The 19605-nt window shown below is 51.3% G+C and overlaps 1 protein-coding gene across 8 annotated transcripts in view; it reads left to right on the top strand.

Annotated features, from left to right (window-relative positions):
- Window positions 1-19605, top strand: part of ATP9B (ATPase phospholipid transporting 9B (putative)) — a 154402-nt gene that overhangs the window by 110711 nt on the left and 24086 nt on the right. For all 8 annotated transcript variants that reach the window (XM_072952379.1, XM_072952375.1, XM_072952376.1 and 5 more), the window contains 2 exons: window positions 3566-3678; window positions 6028-6276. In XM_072952379.1, coding sequence (XP_072808480.1) covers window positions 3566-3678; window positions 6028-6276 — 362 coding nt within the window. The remainder of the gene's footprint in view (window positions 1-3565; window positions 3679-6027; window positions 6277-19605) is intronic.

The following is a 19605-nucleotide window of genomic DNA, read 5'->3' as shown; positions in this document are numbered from 1 at the left end:
CTTCCATGGTTTCCAGGGCCCCAGAGCTGCCGCCTCTCGGGGGTTCGGAGTGTCCTGCAGCCTCTCCCCACAACGTCTCCAGTTACAAGAGCACAAGCCGTGCTGCTGGGGCAGTTGCCGCTGAGCCGTGTGGTCGGACGCGAGGTGGACGTCGTGGTCCAGCTGGGACATCCACACAGACGGTCTTCCGAGAAAGCCTCACACACAGCAGAGAAGACATGTGACTTCTCATTAAACGATGTCAGATATGTTTTATTTGGATGTGTCCTTTTCAGTTTGGTAAATCAGTCTTAGTCACTTAGAAGTTTTGTTTCCATTCCTTCGTCTTAAGGTCTAAGTAGCTGTGGGGTTTTGTTGGTTGGTTGGTTGGTGGAGGGTGGTGATCAGGTTTATTTATTTATTTATTATTTTTTAAGGGTAGCCCTGGGGATGGAGCCCAGGACCTCACGCATGCTAGGCACGCGCTCCACCGCTGAGCTGTGCCCTCCCCACGGCCACTGATCTGCGTGGTCACCACTTTGCTTGACTAGAGTCTTCACAGGAGGTCTGTGCCGTCCAGGCAAGCTGCCTGCCCTGTGCTGAAGGTCCTCTCCTGTGACGAGGTCACGTTGGGGTCTGAGGCCAAATCACAGTCTTGGGAGATCTGATCAGAAAGCTTGCATCTGCTGCTCGGACGTCTCCTCCATGTGTCTGGGAGTCACCTCTGTCACCACCCTGAGAACGGTCCCTGTGGGAGTTTTTCCCTGGAAACTAATTTCCTCTTTGCCTACTTGGCTCATTGTAGTTCACGAAACCCTGCTTCATTAAAGAACTACAGCTTTTTCTTTTTTCCAGAAATCCAAAACAAGCCTTTTGTTGAAAGGCACCTGTGCATGGAGCTGCCGTGGTGCCCAGTGGGGTGTGAGGCTCTGTGACGTGGCAGTCCACCAGCCCCCCTGCCGCAGCTGGCCCTGCCTGACCTTCACAGTGTTTCCAATTTGGGATGTACCAACTTCTGCTGATTTAAGAAGACACATGTTGTAGAAACCATCAAATGACAAATCACAAGAATCATTTAAGATAAGACTTGAAAAAATTTTGCATTACTGACTCTTTTAATACCTGGTTTAACCTTACACTTCTCTGCTGCCCAAGAGGGCCCGGAAGGTCGGGGACTAGCACTGAGTGTCCCCCTCAGCACCTAGCAGAGTCAGCTGCACAGTAAAAACATCACTGAAATTTTAGAAAATATTTTTATGATTCATCTTAATATGTTAAGTAGTCTTATGAGACACATAAAGGAATGTCGGCGTAAATGTTCCAGTTTCTGTGACCCAACAGAATGTGAGCATACTTGTTTAAAGGGCAAAATAACAAATCTTTTCTTGTTTATTGAATGGGGAATGCTAGTCATTTCTTTAGATACGTCATTTTAAGCCATGTGAAACATGGTTTTTCAGAAACTTAGACATTTCAGCGATACAGCGGGTATCACTACAGCGCCTGGGTCAGTTGGCAGACCGTCAGGCTGCCACTCAAGCACTCGGCACAGCCATGGTGCTGCCTCCACCCCAGCCGGAGAGCCGACTCAGGCTCTCCCTCCCCCTGCCCAGCCTGAGTTGACCGCCAGGGATTTGCCTGTTCTGGACGCATCACAGAAACGCAGCCGTACGTTGTGTGGCCTCTTCTGACCGGCTTCCTTCACTCAGCACAGCATTTCGAGGTTCATCCACATGGTAGCCTGTGTCAGTGCCTGGGCTCTTCTTATTGCAGAATAACATTCCACTGCACGGATGTACCATATTTTATTTATCCATGCATCCGTTGGTGGACATTAGAGCTGTTTCTGCTCTTTGTCTACAATGAATTATTCAAGGTGCTAGCCAAAGCAATTGGGCAAGAAAAAGAAAAAGACATCCGTATTGTGAAGGAAAGTGGAGCTATCTGTGTGACATGGTCTCTGTGTAGAAACTCCTAGGGAATCCCCTAAAAGTCTGTTATAAGATAGAGGATTTGTTGCTGATGACGTTATGTGATATAACCTCAAGTTAAAGTTAATTATTCTTTATTTAATGAAACTGGCGTAACCAGAAAACCCTTTAAGTGCATTTCTCATGTAACTTTGATTATGTTAATCAAAGAAGCATTAATCAAAGGAGCCATTTGTTCAGGGCGGTAGAGGGGCTGCATGGAATTTTGTAAAAGGCAAAATTTGTGAAGCTAACGTGCATCCCTGACAGGAGCTGCTCTTTGAGATTTAAGGAACTCTGATACATTTTGTACATTCTTTTGACAGGGCTTATCAAACAGCCTCTAAAATAATCATTGTAAATTGTAGACTCTCCTTTGACTTTGAAACGACCTCTGTGCCTGGTGGGGGTTCTGTCAGATGAGCTGTTTTGCTGCGAACGTGAGTCCTCATGGGCGTGTGTGGAGTCGGAGAGGGGTGTGTAAACAGTCCGTATTGTACTTTCTGCATCACATGAGCCAAAGAAAACAAGAATTAGTATTTTCAAATGTTTTGTAGCGACGTGAAAAGTCCAGCTTGTGCTGTGATCGCTCGTCTGTCCGTGTTCACACTTACAACTTCGTCAGTGTCAGTGGACAGTCCTTCTCTGTGCTTTGAAACAAGCGCAGAGATCCCGGGGAGGCCCCAGACCCACAGGTCCGTGGGGCACTTGCCCCATCGCCCTCCTGCTGTGAAACCTGGGAAGCAAGAACCTGTGTTGTGTGAGAGTATTTCCAGGTGAGGGGATGCACATGGAGCGTTCAGGTCTCCTTCAGAGCCAGGAGGTGAATGACTACGAGTTATGTGCCACTTTTAATGAAAATTCACCGAGTTTTTAAATGTGTGACGTCATGTCTGCCTGTCCTTCTTTCTGTTCATGATGGCACTTCACCGCATTGGTTGTGTGTCTTTTTGATACACGTGATGCTGAAACCAGGAAACCTCATAAAATTGACCTGCTGTACTCCTCAGGGTGCCTTGATTCACCCCAGGAGGGAGGGCGTCCCAGCTCCCGCTCCCCTGGGGTCTGGCCAGGGGGCCGGGGCCTGAGGACAGAGGAGTAGGGCCTCACTGGTTGGAAACCAGCTCAAGAGAAGGTGCGTTTCCTTTCTCACCTCTTCTGCCTGCATGCAAGCGGATGCCAGGTGTTAAACGCATTGTTTTGTTCAATGAGAAATACTTAATTTTTCAAAATAGGTTTATTTGGAAGGGTCAGATGCGCGGATTTGGGCTGGGCGGGTCCACGGTCTGGAGTGTGGACACGTGGTTCCCACCCGTCTCTCTCAGACCGGGCAGGACTTGCATTTGTACAAATAACAGACTGAACTGAAAGGCAGACTTTCTTCACAGACTACTGCCCATCGCATTCTCAAGAGTTACCAGAAAGGGAGCCTGACGTTTTGGGAGGAAAGTTCTGGTCTCACTAGTGGAATGAATGTGGAGGCAGTGCAGAGAACGCCTGCAGGAGCGCATGGCTGGGGCGGGAGGACGTCCAGCTGGACAGAGGCCCTGCGGGCTGCACCCTCACCCGCAGCCAGGCTGCCCGTGCTGACCACGTCCTGGTCGCTTCTGTCACAGGAACCCTCACCCAGAACGAGATGGTGTTTAAGCGGCTGCACCTGGGCACTGTGTCGTACGGGCCAGACACGATGGACGAGATCCAGAACCACGTGGTGGATTCCTACTCGCAGGTGAGCTGGCTCCGGTCCTGTCCGTGATCTGTCCCCGCCCTGTCCTCCTGATGTTCTGAAGTCAGATTCGAACATGCTTTCACATTATTTCATCTGTAAATGCTTTGTCCATGTCTCCAATAGGTTGTTTTTTGTTTGTTTTTTTTTTTTTGACAAAAGCTGAATCTTGTCTTTTCCACCGGAGCCTTGCAGGCGCCCCCGAGGGTACAGAGCAGGACTCCTTTCTTTCCCGTGAGGGCGTGGCCTAGCAGCCCAGCACCTGGCGGACACATTGCAGCAGGAGTTCTTGGTGAGGGCGTCTGGAGTCCTCCGCCCTCCAGGCTCTCCTGACGTCCTTCGTCCCAGGGCCCCGTGTGCACAGGTGCCCTTGAGATGAGCGGTGGGTTGGCAGCATGGGCGGTTTCCCGTTTATCCCAGGCCTTGTGGTTTCCGCGGCCCCGTCCCCAAGTGGAGCTCGTGTTCCACTCACCTGGATTTCCTCCTGCTTGTCACATGGCCTGGAACCACCAATTCTGTGCAAACCCCACAACCCAAGGAAAAGAGTCCGAGTGACGGCGTGTGGGCTGCCGTCCTGTTGAGTCTCTCTGCCTCCCTGGGGACTTGTGGAGCTGCCACCCCCGTGATGATGTCAGGGTGTACCAGGTGGAAAGTGCAGGGTGCCCACGGGGGTGACAGCTCAGGCCCCTGGACGACCTGCGCACGGAGGCCGGTGCCCGCGGTCTCTGGTTTGCAGCCCGACTTTGCGCAGGCTGACCGGGATCACACTCACCCTCGCGGTTCTTCCCTGACACAGCTCCGGGGCCGGTCAGCCTCGTGCTCACCGCCCCTTTGGTCTGTAACACGTGGCCAGGCGTGTACTCACTGCGCCTGTGAGATGCCGTCTAGTGAAAAAGCCTGATTGGTGTGTATGTTTGTTGCACTTGTGACTGGACACCCCCAGCACACTGCCACGCACAGGCACTCAAAACCAAGCACTTTACTAGTTTGGACGTCATTTGTTTTAACACAGAGTGTTTTGTAACTTGGAATATGTATTAACGGAAGACGAGATTCAGAGGAGCAGGAGTAAGACTCCCTTCTTGTAATCTGTGTCTGCGTTCAGCAGTACCAAGTAACGTCCGGTTTTTAAAAAATTAACTTAAGTTATCCACAAATACAACTTCAATAGCTCCAGACAAGTTATTTTACTAGGAAAAAAACTAAAGGCAGAAGAGATGAGCCATTGTTACAAATACAGGAAGTAGTATTCCATCTAAGGAGAGTTTTAATAACCTCACTAAAAGCGATGTGGTGGTTAGCTGCTTAGACGGCACTTCTCCTGTGAAACCGAGCTTATTCCTTCTGTCTGTCTTGTCGTCAAGGTGGCAGCAGTCTGCTAGTTCCGCCGGCGTTCACGGGTCTGTAACCCCGATGCTTCCCCACTGGAAGCGTTTGGTGGCACAGGGCATGATCTCCAGTGGGCTGAAAGAACTCAGTGGGAGATGAAGTCACACAGCCATCGCTGAACGTAACCGCGGAGGCTCTGCGCGGCGGCGCGGGCTGAGGCCGGTGTGGGGTCACGGGGACCAGCTGAGCAGAGAGCGACCCCCTCGTTAGCCGGCGCTGCATTCTGACGGGCAGAGCAGGCGCAGTTTGGTGGCTGCATGGCCGCCCAGAAGCGCGACAGGCTTTCTGGGGACTGTTGTGCGTTTCCCTGAGTTCAGGGGGAGGTGTTCGCCAGGCCTCGGAGTTGGGGGCCCCCAACCCTCCCCCATGGAGGAGGCGGCATGGAGTCAGCCCCTTCGCAGGTGGAGGCCAGGCCGACGGGCCAGGCTGAGCGGAGGGCTGTTTCCCCAGGATGCAGCGGTTCCTGCGTCTGAAAAACCACCAGTGACTGCTGCTGCGGGCTGCGTGAAGTCACGGTTTTAAGGGGACTTTCAGAAACATTTTCCCCCTGCTTTTATGCACGTTTTATGCACATTATACCGTTTTGTGCACAGCTTTTTTTTAAAGGAAAATGAAAGCAGTTGTGAGCATTCCATTCCATTCTGTTCTTTTAACTGTGCTTCTAGAAGCAGTGAATAAACTGAAATTATTAAGGGCTTAGCAGGTCAATGCCACGCCTGAGGTGCATCTGGTAAAAGGAGGCAGTCAGACTTTGAATCCGAAACAAGTATTTTGGTGTACTTGACAACCGGGACGTATCAGAGCACTTCGTAGGTATGAGGACAAAAGAGTGACTTGTCCCACTGCCCGCCCACTGGGAGGTGTCACCGGAGCCGCTTCTCTTAGCCCTCACTAGTTAGGAGTCATGTTTGTTAATAATTCCGACGCCAGCTCTGCTGCTTGGTCTCTCTTTCTGTCTGACAGACGCATTCTCAACTCGGTGGAAACACCACCAGCTCTACTCCACCGAGAAAAGCCCAGTCTTCGGCTCCCAAGGTTCGGAAGAGCGTGAGCAGCCGGGTGCACGAGGCGGTGAAGGCCGTGGCCCTGTGCCACAACGTTACCCCCGTGTATGAGTCCCGAGCGGGCGTGGCCACGGACGCCGAGTTCGCCGAGGTGGACCAGGACTTCAGTGACGAGAACCGCACCTACCAGGCCTCCAGTCCCGATGAGGTCAGTCGGGGCCTGGCCGGTGTCATCCTCCAAGTGCGAATGCCTTGGACTCGAGGCCTGGGGAGCAGATTTTCGTGCGGTGGGGAGGGGCTGCGCCATGGTGTTGATGCTCTAGACGTAGCGCAGGAGGTCGTCCCGTTCTCCTGGCATGCCCTCCGGCCTGACCGACGCGTTTCGGACGTGTGTCCACGCATCTCAGAGCGTCTTAGGCACAGGAGGAACCACAGAGAAATCAGGCAGCTTACTGATTCCATAAACTGATTTGTAACCAAGTCCGGTTTTAATAAAATCCGTGGGCTACGCCACCCAGTACTTTCTTATCTCCAAATGAATCATCGGGTTTGCAGGTTGAATTTCCAGTTACTTTTGCAGAGTTTAGACACAGCGTATCTACTTTGAAAGGGAATTGGATGTAAATATTTCAAAAATCTGCAGACGACACAAATGGTAAAGTCTTGCATGTGGTAAGTCAGTCATTTCCGACTCGACATCAGTCATCCTTCGCTTTTTAGGCTGATATGAGTTACTATTAAGTCAATTTGTCCAGTTCCTGTACAGTGTTAGTGTACTTTATATAGTTTCCCTGTGTGCTCTTTGCTCTCAGAGTTCAGCAGACATTTCTGTAAAGTAATCCAACCAAGCATGCCCGGGGTGTACGCCGACAGACTTCTTCAAGTACTTGATAAAACTGGCTCCTGTAAGTAAATAACCCCTCAAGAAAGTACCGCTAATCGTAGTCTTAAAAATCTGGCCTCATGTTTTAAAGAGAAGAGCCTGCTGATCCCCATTAACAAGTTTATTTCCAAAGAGAACAGCCTCTGGGTAACAGCACCGACCCGGGAGGGCCACGGTCGTGCGGAGAGCGGAGGCCCCGCGCACGGGTCAGTCCCTGCTTGTGCCCCGGGCTGAGCAGCGCACACTCGGCAGTGACACCCTCCTGTCACCACGAAGCCTGCCGCCTGCGTGCCAGCGGGTCCCGTTCCCAAGGTGCCCTCGCACCCTCATCTGCAGGCCCAGGGTTCTTAATTAATCTTGTCCACTCCACGAGTTTTGTTTCAGTTTTGTGTTTGTCATTTTCTACATCCATGCTCGGTTCTGGAAACGCTGATTATGCAGTCGGCCTGTGTGGGGCTGGACATGTCTCCATTCTCAAAATCTGAAAATCATTACAACATTACATGAACTACCGAGTACAGTGTAGTGATTCACGGTGTTTAAAGGTTATGCCCCACTTACGGTTATTATGAAATATGGGCTGCGTTCCCCGTGGCCTCCAGTACATCCTTGAAGCTTATTTATTTTCACACAGTACTTTGTACCCCTTATGCCCCATGTTGACCCTTCCCCATCCCACTCCCCACCAGTCACCTTTGGTTTGTTCTCTGTATCTGTGAGTCTCTTTCTGTTTCATTATAGTCACTGGAGTATTTTTTAGATTCCACATAAGTGATGTCATACACTATATGTCTCTGTCTGGCTTACTTGACTTAGCATAATGCCCTCCAGGTCCATCCATGTTGTTGCAAATTGCGATATTCATTCTTTTTATGGCTGAGTAGTATTCCGTTGTATAATTATACCACATCTTCTTTATCCAGTCATCTGCTGATGGACACTTGAGTTGCTTCCATATTTTAGCAATTGTAAATAATGTTGCTGTGAACATTGGGGTGCCTGTATCTTTTCAGATTTTTTAGATACATACCCAGGAGTAGACTTGCTGGGCCATTTGGCAGTGCTAGCTTTCTGAGGAGCCTCCATCCTGTTTCCCATAGTGGCTGCACCAGCTCACATCCCCACCAACAGTGCACGGGGCTCCCTTTTCTCCACATTCTCACCAACACTTACTCTTCCTGTTCTTTTTGATAACCGCCATCTGATAGGTGTGAGGTCATACCTCGTGGTTTTGATTTGAATTTCTCTAGGATTGGTGATGTTGAGCATCTTTTCATGTGCCTGTAGGCCATTCTGCCTGTCCTTTTTGGAAAAATGTCTATGCAGGTCTTCTGCCCATTTTTTAATCGTGTTGTTGGGTTTCTCTGATGTTGGGTTGTACAGGCTATTTATGTCAATGGTTTCTTCTGCTGTGCAAAAGCTTTTAAGTTTAATTAGGTCCCGGTTTTTTTGCTTATATTTCCTTTGCTTTAGGAGACAGATTCCAAAACATACTGCTATAATTTATGTCAGAGAGAGTTCTACCTGTGTTTTCCGCTAGTTTCATGGTTTCTGGTGTTGTGTTTAGGTCTTTAATCCAGTTTGAGTTTATTTTTGCGTGTGGTGTTAGAGAATGATCTGATTTCAGTCTTTTACACAGAACTGTCCAGTTTTCTCAGCTCTTGACTTTTTTTTTTTTTGACAAGAAATTGTCTGACTCTAACCAGAATAAACCAATTTAAAGATTACAATACATTGTTAGTCATAGAAGAGCTTAAAGGTGGTGAAAAAACATCCAGGCAGATGAAAGCTTACTTTTATAAAACAAGGAAAGCTGAGAACAGCTCCCCCCTCCTGTTGGGTCATCCATCCCAACAGAGACGTCTCTACGAACCTGCCACCTCCTCTCTCCCTGTGTCACTCCCGCCACGACCTTGGGGTACAGGTCACCGGGGATAGGACGCTTCTCAGAAGGGGACACACCACCCCCTTTTTCTTGCAGAGAAAGGGTTGTTTTTCGTGCCCTAACATTATAGAAAGTCTTTCTAGCTCCATGTGATTGCATGTTGGAAACGTGTTGTTTCCCAGTCCTGAGGATGGGAAACAGACCACAGGTATTTCCCAAGGAAAATTTTACTGGAAGTTTTAAATACTACATTACATTATTTGCCTTATTACTTGCCAAAACTAAAAGCAAATTTTGTTGAAAGTACATGGGCTTTTTCAAAGTGATAACACTTTTGATCTGTTCAAGGAATTCACGACAGAGAGGGGGTTCATGGGTTAGAAGATTTCCAGAACTAAGTTGGAGGTGCTAATCTTGTGTGAAAAATTTTTCAGTTTAAAATTTCTTCCTGCTTTGAAAATTGGACAGTGATCAAAAGTGGCAGCCGTTAAATAACCTGAGAGAAGTCCCCAGCCCTGAAAGCGAGGAGAGCAGACGTCCCCGTAGCTGCCTCTGGCACAGCGTTTGCAGGTCCCCGGAGGCTATGGGGACGTCTGAACGCTCGCTACTTGGCTTCCTGAACTTTGCTGCAGTCGACTGACAGATGATGGCATTGTCGCCCCGTCACTGAAGTACTGTTTTAGAAGCATTTTTGATTAAATAAGGTGCTCAGACCACTGCACCCTGGAGCTGCATTCAGGGAGCTGGCTGGTGCTGTCTGTTCGCCCCCCCACTCTGACCTGTCGCAGCGAATGCAGCTCAGAAGCAGCCCTGCCGCGCGGGAGGCGTAACCAGGGCCGTCAGTTCTGTGCCAGCGCCCCCTTGGCCGCGCCTGCCTGTCTGTGGCGCTGGGTCTCTCGGTCTGTAGAGGGAGCGTGCGAGGGGTTGTCGCTGGTGCTGCTGCCATTCTCCACCTCCACTTCCCCGAAGACGGAGAGGCTCTTCTGCCCGGCCTGTGCGTGCGCACCGTGAACTGTACTGATGGCGGAGTCGCGGGGAGCCGGGCGCCGAGGACCCGCGGTGCTGAGGACGTCTGGTTCTTCACGTGCAGGGAGTGCTGGTCCGAGTGAGTCGGAGATTGCACATTCAGCGTGTGGCGCCTACTTAGGCCCTGGTCGCTGTTTCTTATGATAAGTGATCGATCTTTCATTTTCTCCAGGAGAGCAGGAAGGCTTGCTCGCCTGTCGCTTTGTGTCTGCAGCCTCAGCAAAGCAAACTCCAGCTTGGCCACGTGCAGTGCTCCCGGGAGTTCCCGGGCAAGTGAAAACCCAGCCCTCGCGAGCCGTGTGTCCCGCCAGTGCAGGAAGCTGAGCCAGCCAGTGTCCCCACCGGCACTGGCCCCGTGTCAGCTCAGGAGGCCAGGCCTTGGGCAGGGGAGCGAGCCCAGGGCTACACAGCCTCCTCGACTGCTGGCCCCGTTGGTCCCGAGGGACTGATTGGCTGTGATGCGTGACGACTGCTGACACTTGTAAATTTGCTTTTTCTCCTCTGGCCACATCGTCTCACACCCGTAAGTTCCACATTAATATTATTTCAGGGCGTACGTGTTGCCACGTGGGCCTTCGTGTGCCAGCAGCAGCTAAAACTTATGACAAATCATAAGCAGATTATTTAAAAGCAGAATAACATCCCTTCCTTAACAGCATTGCTTTTGGATTTACCGAAGTAAGAAGCGCGCTCTAATGTATGCAGCATGCTGTAGCCTTACACTCACCGTATCGTGTGTGTTTATTGAAGCAGGACTAATTGTGGTGTCTCGTCAACATGTCTGTGGGGAGTAGATCCCCGTCGGTGACGTGAGCCCTCCTCCGTGGCCCTTAGGAGAAGGGCAAAAAGCATCCACTCGGCCATCGTGGGGATTGATTGGCAGTTTTCCAGGCGGTCAGACTGCATTTTATGTTCGTAATTCTATTAAATTATAGCAGTGATGGTAGTACCGCAACTGAGAGTGAAGACGTGTCGGTGATCGATTGTGACTTATGAAGTGCGTGGTAGAAAACGTGTCCCTCAGCACAGCTGACAGTGCTGTGCGTACAGCTGCGGATACGACAGAGAAGTTTCCCCCAAGCACTCCAAGAGTAATAGCACAGAAATTTCTGAACAGTGGAATTATAGAGAAAAATTAATAATGGAATCTTGCCCCGTATTATATTTCCTGTCACTTGTTAGGACTCGTGGAAATATTTTCCCGTCCTGGGCACTTAGCCTGGAGAAGTGTGAGCGTGAACAGACTGCCTGTGACAGAGGTCACCTCAGCTGCTACAGTGTGACCTGTGGATGAGATGAGGCTCAGGCTCCCACTTAAATATATTTTTTACATTTACATTTTAATTATTTTGGCCTTTGTATTATTGTCAATAATCACATCGTTAGAAATTTCCAAAGCTAAGTGAGAGAAACAAGTCATTCTTACATGGCCTGTGCCATCACTGAGAGCATCCAAAGGAAGCAAGAGAAGATGCCTCCCCACCCGTGAGGTCCACACTGGTGGGGAAAGCCGGCAGCAGTGTGTTAATCGCTCCTGAGATGAATTCTGAGCCAAAGACCTACAAATGCCACCCACCCTCGGCAGCTTTCTTTCTGTGTGTGTCCTGTTAGAAGCACCATGCTTAGTGGCAACCTGACCCAGTGTGGAGGATGAGATCCTGGGATGAGACCCAGTGGGAGGCTGAGAGGAGCCGTGGTTGGGGAGGCCAGAGGTCAGAAGCAGTCTCCATGTGAGCACTGGGCAGCTCCCGCTCAGGCACCACCTACTGGGGGCAGTCACGAGACAGAAACTCCACCTTCACCAGCTGACATGGTAGGCACTGTCTTCAAAACCAAACCAAGGCTCTGTCTGGTAAGAATAAATGAAATAAATGAAGTTGGCATCCAACTAAAAAGTTTAGAAGAAAAAGATAAAACCAAGCAAAGGAGGAGAAAGAAAAGATAAAGGAAAACATAAAAGTAATGATTGAGAAAACAGTAAATTCAAAAGCTGATCCTTTGAAAGGTAAATAAAATGAAAAAACTACTGGCAAAAATAGTAAATAATACAAAACAGTGTAAACTAAGTATGCACAGATTAAAATTATGCATATTAATAGACAAATGAGCTTAAAATTTTGTAAGAATATTAAATGCTAATATTGGACCAGTTTTATAGGTCAGTTATTTTGACCCACACATAAGTCATAAGTCCTACACTATAAAAACTTTTCTGAAACAAGGAGAGAATTCCAGAGCCTTTTCAATCATTGTATGCATCTAACTTAATGCTAAATTCTACAGTCTGACCAAAATAACACAAATATACCCACAATAAAAAAGAAACTTATGGATGAATCTTATGAACTAGAGATACAGAAATTCTAAAACATAATGCAAACAAATCAAACATATGGTGTGTCGAAAGAACATGACCAGGTGGCATTTATTCTAGGAATACAAGAATGATTCATTATTGGAAAATACATTAGTATGGCTTTATGTCTGTAAGTTGGAGGTCACATGATAATCTCACTTCCATTAGAGGCTTTAAAAGCATTTAAGGTAAAAATTCAATACCCTTTCCTGACCTAAACAGAGTGCCCCCCCATCCAATAGTAGTGGATTGAAAATAGGAAGGTGCTTTCTCACCACGGTTCGTGACACCAGCCCTAAACCAGGGCTCGCTCACAGCAGGTGTGCTGCAGTCGGCCGGGCGACACGCGAGCAAGCCTGCCTGCCGTCGCCTCTGCCACTTCACGTTGCCCAAAAGTTCCATCCGAGACACGTTTCAGGAAAAATCAGCACAGCTGTTAAGAGGAAGTAAAACCGCCTGCCCGTGATGAGGCTGCACCCCGAGTGCTCACAGACCCTCTGCAGAGCCACCGGGCCGCGCGGGACCTGAGCAGGCGGCCCTGGGGACAGCGAGAGTCGGCAGCTCCCTTCCACGGTGACGACAGCCTGTTGCCCTGAGGACCACACGTACCCCGTTCGCAGAGCCGCAGCAGTAAAGACACTTGCCGTGCACTTACGGGGAAGCTTGTCGTGTGATCAGTAGCAGCGAATGCTGGTCTCTTCCTGCTGGGACTCGAGCGCTGTTCTGCCTCACCTGCATTTTAATTACGAGCAAAGCAAGACAGAAAATGCAATTGTATCATAAAGTAAGGGCAAGGAAAGTTCTGTTTAGTTTTGTTTTTATGCCAGAACAGTTGTTCAGGTGATGGTCAACCCTGGCCACCCTGCAGAAACCCTGTGATGCCTGGATTTCTCTGAAACCTGCTGAAGAATCTGTAGAATTAAAAATCCCCTCCCAATTGATTATATTATTCCTAAATAATGGGTCTGTTTTTAGAACAGTTCATTTGTATTATAATTTTTTTCCTTAAAGTGTATGGTGTAGCATACGTTGTTTTCTAGGTTAAAGAATAGGTCCGGGGGGAGGGTACAGCCCAGTGGTAGAGCGCGTGCTTAGCACGCACAAGGTCCTGGGTTGGAATCCCAGTACCGCCATTAAATAAATAAATAAATAAATAAACACTTAATTACATCCCCCATGAACAAACAGACAAAAACCACACACAGAAAGGAGCAGGCCCACATTCTCACACTAGACCCTCCTGTGAGCCACACTTTACCAGCACAGAGACCCTCGTGAGAGTGCCGGGCAGGAGCCCGCAGACCTGCTTCTGCAGACCTGGGTGTGCCTGCCCACGGAGAAGGGGGTGCGTGTTTCTGTGCAGCAGTGATTTCAGGTCTTCCCGCGTGTGGGCCAGCTCTTTAACAGTCACCAAACATCTCAGTGGTCTTATATCTCTTAAAGAAATTTGGTTTGTAGCTAGAACCCTTCCCGCAGGAATCTCCAGGTCCAAGTGTCTTGAGTGGAGAATTCTACCAAACATCTAGGAGGAGTAATACCAACTCTGTACAGACTCTTCCGAAGAATAAAAGGGGAAGAAGCACTTCGCAGCTCAGTTCGGGATGTTGATGCTAAACTGACGCCATAATCAGACCAAGGCATTACAAGAAAATTACAAACCAAAATCACTTACGGACACAGGCACAAAAGTCTGTTTAAAAATAGAGGCAGATAAAACCCAACAAGGTACGGGGGCTGATCCCAGGGGCGCAGGCGCAGCTCGGCAGCTGTGGGCCCCCCAGCATTGTAATCACGAGCAAAGCAGGCCGACTGAAGGGGAAACCCACGGGTCATTTCAGCAGCTTGGGAGAGGGGGTGCCTGACCAACTCAACACTCACCCTTGACACAGTCTCTCAGTGAACTAGGAGTGAAAGAGAACATCTTCAGGAGCACCTGTGAAAACCCCACACTTAACGTGCTGCTTAGAGGAGACGTGGTCGGGCTCCTAGTGTTTAGAACGAGGCGAGACGTGCCCTCTGGCCACACCTGCTCAGTCTCACCCAGAGTTCCTGGCCAGAGCTGTGCGCTGAGGAAAGAGAAGTAAAAGGCATACAGTTCAGAAAGGAAGAAACAAAACTGTCTCTTTTTTAAATAGATGACATGATTGTCTCTGCAGAAAATCCCAAAGTCTCCATCAAAAAAACCCCACTAAAATTTACTAAGTAAATTTACCACGGCTGTGCGTTACGATAGCCGTATACAGAAATTACTTGTATTTATATACACTAGCAAAGAACAGTTACAGATCGAAACTTTAAGACAGATCATTTATAAAGCGCCGAAAAACATGAAATAATTAAGGACACACTTAGCAAAATATGTATATGATTTGTATGCTGTCAAGTGTAAGACAGTGAAGAAAAATCAAAGACGGTCTGTGTACGGGAAGTACCTTGTGTTCATGGGTTGGAAGACTTTCTGTTACCAAGATGTCAATTGGCTTTCTTATAAAGATGCCATGGAAATCCAAAACAGGAAGGATTATCCGTAAATCAACGGGGAACAACTGAACAGCCGTGTGTAGTACCACTCCCAGCCAGTAACACTCTCTCCCCATTACAGAATTAACTCAGACTTGTCATAGACCCACATGAAAAACTGAGAAGCATGGAATTTCTAGAAAAAACATAGAAGTCAGTCTTTGTAGGCTCCAGCTAGGCAGTAATTTTGTAGGACACAAACAGTACAAATTGTAAAAGAAAAAGTTGATAAATTGGACTCCAGGGTAAAAATCGTATGTTCCCCAAAAGACATTGTTAAGAAAATGAAGACAAAACACAGATGTGTAGGATACGTTTGCAAAATTCACGTCTGATAAATGATTGTTAGCCAGCGTGTATAAAGAACTCCCCAAACCCAGGAATGGGACAGTAACCACCAGCTTAACCAGCAGCAGCCGATGTGAGCAGCTGTGCCGCCCCAGCAGCTGTGAACACAGCCTGACCGGCCGGGATGCAGGGGGCCTTTCTGCTTCCCGCGGGCGCCTGGCACTTGACGTGGAGAAATGACACTGGAAGTGCGCGTAGCTCCAGGGAGAGACCCAGAGCACGCTGGGCCAGCTCTTCGCCCCCGGGTCCTCCCCGGACCCAGGACGGCGCTCGCGCTCCAGCGCTGCTATGGTTGCAGGTGCACTCCTGTCTGACGCGTCCCGTTGGGCCTCCCGCGGCCACATCCCTCACACAAGACACTGAGTTCTCGCTGGTTCGAGGAGCGTCCTCAGTGCTGGTCCTGGGTGTAGAGCAGTGAACACGCAGACGTGGGGGCCTTGGGGCACAGGGGTGCTAAGGCTGCTGGCCTCGATGTGTGAGTGTGACGTGGGGGTGACCCGGGAGGAGCTGGCCCACGGAGGGGGCAGGAGGGCAGTGGGGGACGTGGGGTGGGGGCTGTGGCTTCGCCGGAGTAGACTGCTTCCCCGGATCCGTGTATGCGGGCTTCTAGGGAAGCACTTGGCTGGAGCGCCTGAACTCCTAGCCGTCTGCTCTGATCACTCGAAGAAGCGCGTCACACCTCGTGGCGATGCTGTTCGTGCTGCATTAGCAGGCGGCTTATGTGCTTTCAGAAAGTGTTTGCTTTCATTGCTGAAACATCTTTAGGAAGAAAATAGAGTCAAACTGTCAATACCTTAGAAATGTTCTTTCCTGTAATTTCTACACTTATTATCACTGGATGTAAGTTACTGCTAAGAGCCTTCGGAAAAGAGCGCCACTAGTGTATTTATTTCAGTTGTACAGGGAGCAGGGTCCTGTGCTCTGCAACACGACGGTGGAGCTGGAAGCCGGGAGACCCTCCCGCTGGCGTGGGCGGTGGGGTGGGGGGTGCTGAGCCCGGGCAGGAGGCAGCGGCAGGTGCGCCGACGTTCCCCGGGTTCATGCCCGTCCTTCTGGGCTGTTTGTTTAAGGGCCTCTTCAGGAATGTTTCATTTTATATTCTCAGAATTCTGCCCAGCACTAAGCAGCCTGCGTTGCGCTATAAAGAAAGCGTCTGTCGCGTGAGGACTTTGGATCCTCCTCTGGCGGGCGTCGATGCTTACTCCCCAAAGTGATCGCTGACTAAAGACGGCTGGACGGGTGCCAGGCTTGGTGTCAGAACCAAACTGACTTCCGTGTAAGCCGCTGCCTCACGTGGGCTGTGAAGTGAAGCATAGACTAGATAAGAGAGATGTGAGTCACCAAATATAGAAGGCGCATGTCCTGCCTGCGGCGGGGCACAGCCAGGTGACGGGGCGCTTGCCAGAAGAGACAATTCACAGGTCAGGCTATGACAGTAACCTTTCACGGTGCAAGCCGAAAGTTAACTTGGGTATTGGCCCATTTGCCGGTCACAGAGAAGTTGTGTGGGGAAAGCACGTGGATTTTCACTTTCATTTTGCGCTCACAGTGGGCTTGCAGAATTGTCGCTCGGCCCCCAGCTGTGCTCTCGCTGTGCCAGTGTCCGCGTGCGGTTTCTTGGAGCCGTCGTCAGAGCGCGGTGCTGGCGCCCGAATGCAGCGCTGCAGCCTCGCGGCGCGGTGGGCCCCGGCGTCCTGCAGCGTCCCGGGGAGGCACACCTGACAGCCAGCAGGCGCGGGCGGGTTCCAGCTCGAGCTCCTCAGTGACTCACCGGGACGCTGAGCACACTTTTCAGGGCCCAGGGTTGTCCATGTCCCTCTAAGCCAGCAGCTCAGCCCCCGGAGCAGAACAGTTGCTGCTGACAAACCACCCAGGACTGGCGCACCCCCCACCCCGGTGCGGGGTAAGGACTCCGGCGGGGCCTGGCCTCTGTGTTGCAGGGAGACGCTGGCTGTTGCCTGGGCCTCATGGAGGAGTGGCCATGTCAGAGACGTGCGTGGAAAGGTGGCCGCTGTGGGCGCGCCATGTCTGGGTGGGACAGCCAGCCCAGCGAACGTCTCCTGGTGCTCGGCAGCCGGCAGAGGGGGTGCATTGGCTGTGACGTCCTCCTTTCCCTCTCCCGTGTTGGAGCCTCCCGTGTGCGAGCGCCCCGCCGCGGTCCGCACTGTGTGGGGAGAACGGCCCTCTTCCAGCCCTGCAGTGCCTCCAGGTCACCCGATTCTGTCACTGGGATCCTTCCCGGGGTAAGAGACGCCTCCTTTCTACACGGCCTTACTTGGGTATTTCTAGAAAGCGGCAGGAGGTCCTGACCCAGCGAAAAGGCTGCTTCCTCGACTCTGCCAGGGCAGTGCCGGCAGCGCTCAGGGTCACCGCTTGGCCACTGCCTTCTTGGTCCAGGGTGGGGTTCTCACTCTGAGCTGGCCTGGCCCACATTGTCTCCGTGGGGCACCTGGTCTCGTCGGGGAGGCTCAGGGCTGGCAGGTGATGGACACGTACTCTGAGCCAGGTCAGTGCAGGGCTGGCCTCAGACACCGCTGCAGGTTCAGGGCCCCAAGACCTTTCCAGGTTTGACACCCCCCCCCCTAGGACGCAGGGAGCTCTGCACGGCTGCTGCGTGCAGTCAGGGTCATGATGGAAGTCAGCCAGTAGGGGAGATGCCTGTGCCAAGGTCCCCGAGACCATCGTGGCTTCCAGCTGTCGCTCCCCACGGGGGTGAGGACAGTGCCTGCTTCTCCCAGCAGACAGCCTGGAGGCCCACCGGACCCCCGCAGTCCCGGGCTTTCCGCCGGAGGTCGTTTGTGTGGACCCAACTGAAGCCCACGCTGCTGACCTCAGTCCCCAGCCCCGTGGGGGCTGAGCCCCTCCGGAAAGCGCAGCGTGCACAAAGACCCTGCGGCGCGGCCCGCACACCCCTAGTGCCCCTCCCGCGCTCCGAGGTCACCTCCTGGGCCTCTTCAGTGGGCAGGTCCTTCACTGTTTCCTGTCAGAACATGAAAATTGTGAGTAAAAAATTTCAAGACAGCAGTTCCTCATAGAACTTGACAAGCATTAAGCGTTTGATCTGTGGCTGTCTGTGTGATTCATCCTCTGGAAGGGAGCGCGGCAGTCTCACTGGGACGGTCAGTCAGGACAGACAGAAGGAAAATCTGCCCATTTCATGTGTTTCCCACAAAACCGGGAGAAGCCTGGACGACGGTGCGGGCGGGAGCTCAGGTCCGTAAAGCTAAGGTCCAGCGTCTCTCAGCAGACGCAGCGCAGCTCGGCCCAGCACTAGGGGTACGAGGGGCCGAGCAGCCCAGGCTGGGCACCGGCTCAGGGCGTTTTCTTGTTTTATGTTTTGTCTTCTCTTTACGTTCCACATTCTGCGCTGTTGAGCGCCGGAGTGTTCAAATTTGATCAGTGGTTTTAGCGCCAAGCAGGTCTCCCTGTTTAAGGACGCCTCTCAGTCTTTCAGTCCAGCTACAGGCAGAGGGGGTCGAGGAGAACCAGCAGGAGGAGCTCACGGGCAGCACTTCCTCCTGCGAGGGCAGCTCCTCCCAGCCGCCGCTGCGTCGCTGAGCTGGGCCTCCCCAGCCCAGGTGCACGGCTGCCCCCGCGTGGCCCGCTGCTGGGCGCTGCCCCGCTCCGGGCCCTTGCGCTGGCCCTGCGGTGCTGCTCCTGGCAAGATGACACCATTCTGCAGTTGGCAGTCTTAACTTGTGATGTCTTGCTTCCTGAATCTACAAATCAGCTAGCTGTATGGTTTTATTCATTTGAATGAAATTTATGTTTCTAGATGAGAAATTGGGGCTGAGGAGAAACTTATACACCACGTGTGGCCTCAGAAGGCAGACTTGTGTGTCCAGTGACAGGCTGGTGGGGTGGACATGGGACGTTGGCTCAGAGGGTTCTGTTGGAGGACGGGGGAGGGGCCTTGTCCGTCCTTCCATCTGCTGCAGAGCAGCCGCCTGGATGGGACACCCTCCGAGGGGACCTGGGTCTGCAGAGGAGCAGGGCTCCCAGGAGTCTTGTCCGTGGTGGTCGACTTGGCTCCATCTGTCTCTGGGACTGGCTGTACCTCCCTGGGAAGTAGAAGGCAGCCCCCTCATGTCCTGTTTCCAGGCTCTGATGAGCAGCCCGGGTCGAGAGAGGTGGTGGGGGAGGCCGTGGGTCAGGAGAGCCCGGCCCAGCGGAGGGAGGGAGCCGGCGGAGCCGCAGGGCCCCCTGCCTGCTCCTTACCTCACAGGAGGGGCCACACATCGTGAATTTCTGGCAATGAGGTTTAAAAAAGCATTGAGTTTTTTTTTTTTCAGAAAATACTTGTTGACATAAAAAATACCTTTCATAAATTGTTAACTTTGAAAGTTATTTTCCACTGATGTCTTCACATTTCATAGTGATCACACGTAGGAGTCGCTTCTGTGTTTGAGTGCCTGCCGTACACCAGGGGGTTACTCGGGCCGTTTCCATTTGGAGCAGTTTGCAGGCACTCCTTCTCGGGAGCCTCAGCGCAGCAGCGAAGGCCGAGCTCCCGGCTCCC

This window comes from Vicugna pacos, chromosome 30 (genome assembly GCF_048564905.1).
Source record: "Vicugna pacos chromosome 30, VicPac4, whole genome shotgun sequence".
Lineage (NCBI taxonomy): Eukaryota > Metazoa > Chordata > Mammalia > Artiodactyla > Camelidae > Vicugna > Vicugna pacos.
Note: the sequence above shows the minus strand (reverse complement) of the source record. Positions and strands in the feature narration are given on the sequence as shown.